At 36.9% G+C, this 5,646-nt stretch overlaps 1 protein-coding gene across 1 annotated transcript in view; it reads right to left on the bottom strand.

Moving 5' to 3' along the window:
* OOSP2 (oocyte secreted protein 2) overlaps positions 1 to 1,572 on the bottom strand; it is a 7,449-nt gene extending 5,877 nt beyond the window's left edge. The window contains exon 1 of the mRNA XM_011963518.1: positions 1,323 to 1,572. Coding sequence (XP_011818908.1) covers positions 1,323 to 1,473 — 151 coding nt within the window. The 5' untranslated portion in view covers positions 1,474 to 1,572. The remainder of the gene's footprint in view (positions 1 to 1,322) is intronic.
* Between the last annotated feature and the right edge of the window lie 4,074 nt (positions 1,573 to 5,646).

Genomic DNA, 5,646 nt, shown 5'->3' with positions numbered 1-5,646 from the left:
TTGAGATGGAGTCTAACTCTGTCACCCAGGCTGGAGTGCAGCGGTGTGATCTTGGCTCACTGCAAGCTCTGCCTCCTGGGTTCAAGTGATTCTCCTGCCTGAGCCTCCCGAGTAGCTGGGATTACAGATGCCCACCACCACACCAGGCTACTTTTTGTATTTTTAGTAGAGATGGGGTTTCACTATGTTGGCCAGGCTGGTCTCAAACTCCTGACCTCTGGTGATGCACCCGTCCGGGCTTCCCAAAGTGCTAGGATTACAGGTGTGAGCCACCATGCCTGGCCAGAAACTCAAGTTTTAGTTTGACATTCTCTCAAATAGCTGAGAAAAGCCTGAGAAACACACATAGACACTTTCACTGCAGCAGAATCTTCCTTTGCTCAGGCTTCATGAAAGACAGGGACTAAACACCCTACCCACCCTAGATAGCCAGAATTCATGATCGCTCTTTCTCTCCATGTGCTGTTCATTTCAATAATTAACTGTTACGTGGTGAGCTGCACTGATCTAGGCATTCTTAAAATTCATCTTAGGTAAAATGGAAAAACATCAGAAGCGATATGTGGTCTTTGCTTCCAAAGGTGTTACAGGCCGAATGGGTAAGAAATTGACTTATCAGTTTCAAAGAAAAACTCCATTTCAAATTAAAAAAAAAAAAAAAAGAGAGAGAGGTCTACAAAAAGAAACCATAAAGAACATAAAAAGTAATATTGAAATGCTACTTTACAGATTACATTTAGTCAGGCCTTGGAGCTGGCAAGCATTTGGATTCCAGGCAAAACAGAAAAGATACATTGGAATCAACTTGTAGACAGCAACTCGCTGACTTAGCTTTCTTCTATTAACTTTGCAGAACCGTTGATGAGTTTAACATGAGTGAAGTTCAGAGCAGTCTTTTTAAGGGAACAAAGCAGCGATAATATCAGCATCAAGCAAAAACATGAGTCTGGAAGCAGGAAGATCAGCTAAGATGCAACTGAGTACCTTACAATATGATACAATCAAGCACCAGTAATTCGCAGTCGGTTTGAAACATTAGACTGAAGGAGAGCAAAGGACTATTCCTGAAGAACCTCTGCAAATGAGTCTCAAGATAGAAGACCAAAACAGAGACAAATAAAAGTCTGAGAACCGGGACATTTAGGCAGAAGGAGAAAATGTATCCTCCATGTATTGACACAAGTCTACCTGGCCTGAAAGCTTTTCTTCTTCTAGCCAGTTAGAATAAGATCGGATTTCTTCAGGGAGTAAAACGCCTGCATGGAAAGCGATCATTATGATTAACTCCTTCAAGGAAGCATTCTCTAAAACTTGTTATTTACCATGGAGGTTCTCAGCACCAGTCCAAATCAAGACCGCAAGGAGCATCAAGACTTCTAAAGCCATGGAGACCTTCATCTGAGCAGACCTCCAGCACAGGACAACTCGGGAAACAAGAAGTGGTGACTGGTTTAAGTGATTTTTATATGGCATCCCATGGCTCAGCTGCCTTCGTTTTCCTCCTTATTTGGGTAGTTCACAGGATGCACTTATCACAGGGTCAACTACCTAAAGGCTGAGACTCTCTTGATTATCCAAACACTGAAGCTCAAAGAGACATATCAAGAAAAAAGTGTTATTTGATAACAGTCTGTACAAGGCCTGTTACAAACATCAGGAGGATGGCATGGCACGCAATGCTTCCAGTAAAGAGTAAATTACAGGAAACTGTTCTTACTAACGTTCAGGTGTTGTAAGTTTCCATCTAATATGAGAACAGCCTAGATCTTTCACACTTGAAATCAAAAGACTATTATTTCTTCATTTCTATGGGTTTTGGCTGGAAGAAGCAAAGCAGAAATGATAAAGTGACTTGACCAGGAACATAAATCCCTAGAACAGACAGGCACCCAAAGGAAAGCCAGGTCTATTGGTGTTAGGAAAGTTGACAAATCCATCTGTGTTCTTTCTAAATTAATGTGTTAGTAACTTTAGTCATTTCAAACCTGAGACAAGAGAATATTTTATATGCGTATATGTACATACATAACTTTGTCAGTATACAAAGTTTATATGTATAATTCATTTCAATACTCAAGGAGAATAAAAGTTCTAGCCATAGATTTTTATTGTATTTTTTTTTAATGTTAGTCATGGCATGAATGTGACTGCGTAGTTTTAAGGATACTTGAAAATCAAAGGCTAACAGTAAATAAAATTCAAAGAGGCTGAATTAAATGCCTATTATTGTTTTTAGTCATATCTGAATTATATTTTCAATGTTACAATCTGCTGTCAAATTACTACATACACAGAGCTTCCCTAGGTATTTAAGAAGGATTTCCATTTCTGACATGACATTCTCTCGTGGATGGTGAGATCCCCAAAGCTGTGACCCACAGAGTGCTCTGCATCAGGAGAGCCTGGAGTACCCAGTCGTCAACCACCAATGGGGAAAGAGTATTAGAGAAAGAGAACGGTGAGTCTACATATTATTTTTTCATCTTTTATTTTTTTAAACATTTTTCTGATGTTGTGAACATTTTCAGGGTCTAAAATGTATTAACTTCATATGGAGCTTTTAAATCTTGCCTATGTAAAACATCTAATATTGTTTCAAAAGGAATCATTGGCCAGTTTCTTGTATTTAAGTTTGAGAAAGTTAGTTCGACAAGTTAAGGCTCCTATTCATACTCTGTAAAAAGGAGGTATATTCTCTCTAAATTTATTGTGAATAAGACATAGCAAATGTAAACAGTCTCACTCAAGTTAATAGTGTACAAAAAATATCTAATATATGACTATTTCCTCTATCTTGAAGCACAGTTAGTAACAGGATTTTATGCAATGTTTCAAGGATTACTCAAAGCCGCAGAATGAACAAAGCTCATTTTCCAAAAATTCCAATTTTAATACAGAATTTTACTGTGAAAGAGTAATGGAGTTTAAATATAACTTTAATGTAAAATAGATGGAGATAAAGCAGAGATAAAACAAATATTTTAAAGCAATTTATAACTTAGGGAAATGTTGCAACTATAGTACAAAAAACTTTATTTTTCCTGAACCTTTTGAGAGTAGGTGACTGATAAGATATTCCCTTGACCCTAAATATTTTGAAGTATATATCCAATAAATAAGGACATTCTTCCACTACAGTGGTTCTCAATAATTGGACCTGAGATGATGGAGGGGTCCATGGGGTCAAATCTATTTTCACAATAACAATAACACATTTTCTTTTTCACAATGTTTACATTCGCACAGGTGTGCAAAAAAAAGTGGTGGGAAACGCTGCTGCGTCTTGAGCAGCAATCAAGGTAGTGGCACAATGTGTTAGTTTGTTAGTCATCATTGTAGTCTTCACACACTCACAGTAAAGGGGAAAAGCCAGTTTCACTTAAGTCTTGAAGCAGTCAAAAGTATTTGTTTTATTAAACGCCAACCCTTGAATGCATGCCTTTTTAGTATTCAGAGTGATAAAATAGAAAGTATGCATAATACACTTCTGCTGCATATCAAAGTATGAAGAGTGTCTCCAGGAAACTCTGTGCAGTTATTGGAGCTGTGAGCTGAACTAGCCGCCTGTAACCCAGAACACCATCTTTTCTTAAAGACTGACTATCGAACAAACAACGATTATTTGCCCGTGGGTATTTGACATTTTTTGAAATTGAATGATGTAAGCTTGTCACTTCAAAGAAAACAGCTAACAACAATTAAACCCAGTGATAAAATTCAAGCTTAAAGGAAAAATTTGAATTTTGAAAAAGTTGTATTCTCTACTATGAGCTTCGAAGCTCAGTGGTGATATCTTAACTATGATTTCTTGTATTGCATAATAAAATGTCATCGTTTAAAACATCTGCATAACTCTGAACTAAAACTTTCCAAATTATCTGCACATGATGTTACAGAAACATTCAGGGCGAAGCACAACAGGGACCAGTGGATTTTAATGGGAATAAGTATGAAGAGTTTATTGATATATTTTTCAGATCCCATGTTGCAACAAACCTCCAAGAGACTGCCCCTTGGCAAGTTTTGGTGCAGTATCAAAAAAAAAAAAAAAAATAGCCACAATTATCTGAAAAGGCTTTTAAAATGCTCTTCTTTCTTCCAACCACGTATCTGTGTGAGGCAGGGTTTTCTTTATGTACATTAACCAAAGTGACATATTACAAAGACTGAATGCAGAAGCAGATATGATAATTCACTTGTCTTCTAGTTAGCCAGACAAGAGACTTGCAAAAATGCGAGTATAAAACAGTGTCACTCTTTTTTTGGAAAACAGCAATTTTTCACTAAATGTTCACTATTTTATGTTAACACCTGTTGGGTTTATTCGTTATTTTTAATTACTTAATAAATATTTTTAACTCACTTTTAACTTTTTTTTATACTTTAGGTTCTAGGGTACATGTGCACAGCGTGCAGGTTTGTTACATATGTACGCATGAGTCATGTTGGTGTGCCGCGTCCATTAACTCGTCATTTACATTAGGTATATCTCCTAATGCTGTCCCTCCCCCATGCCCCCTCCCCACAACAGGACCCAGTGTGTGATGTTCCCCTTCCTGTGTCCAAGTGATCTCATCTCACTTTTAATTTCTAATGTGGTAATTTGGAAGGATAAAAGCCATATAAATAAAAGCTCTTCGTAATTCAATATTTTTCATAGTCTAAAGGAAGTCGTGACATCAAAAATTCTGAGCAGCATATATACCCAAAAGAAAGGAAATCAGTATATTGAAGAGATATCTACACTGCCATGTTTGTTGCAGAACTGTTAACAATAGCTAAGATTTGGAAGCAACCTAAGTGTCCATCATCAGATGAATGGATAAAGAAAATGTGGTACTTCTACACACGGAGTACTATTCAGCCATGAAAAGTAGTGAGATCCTGTCATTTGCAACAGCGCGGATGGAGCTAGAGGCCATTATGCGAAGTGAAATAAGCCATGCATAGAAAGACAAACATCACATGTTTTCACTTATTTGTGGGATCTAAAAATCAAAACAATTGAACTCATGGACATAGAGAGTAGAAGGATGGTTACCAGAGGCCGGGAAAGGTAGTAGAGGGGGCGATGGGGATGGTTATCAGGTACAAAAAACATAGAATGAATAAGACTTACTATTTAATAGCACAACAGGATGTCTATAGTCAGTAATAACTTAATTGTACATTTTAAAATAATGAAGAGTATAATCAGATTCTTCATACTGCAAAGGATACATGCTTGAGGAGAGGGATATCCCATTCTCCACGGTGCGACTATTATGCACTGCATGCCTGTATCAAAATATCTCAGGGACCCCATAAATATATACACCTACTATGTACTCACAAAAATTTAAAAAAATTAAAAGTCTGAGCAGCCAGCATTATCACGTTGTGGCTGCAAAGTTGTTTAACGGCTGTAGAGTTACAGTTTTACAAGATGAAGAGTTCTGTTCACAACGTGCAGATGAAGAGTTCTGTTACACGCCAATGTAAATGTACTAAACACTACTGAATTGTACACTTAAAATGGTTAAGATGGTAAATTTTATGTTACATAGATCTTATTATTATGTTACATAGATCTTATTATTATGTTACATAGATCTTATTTAGATATGTAAAAGGCAAGACTAACTTTTTAAGAGAAATACGTAGGAC

The sequence above is a fragment of the Colobus angolensis genome, unplaced genomic scaffold, assembly GCF_000951035.1.
Source record: "Colobus angolensis palliatus isolate OR3802 unplaced genomic scaffold, Cang.pa_1.0 Scaffold61, whole genome shotgun sequence".
Lineage (NCBI taxonomy): Eukaryota > Metazoa > Chordata > Mammalia > Primates > Cercopithecidae > Colobus > Colobus angolensis.
Note: the sequence above shows the minus strand (reverse complement) of the source record. Positions and strands in the feature narration are given on the sequence as shown.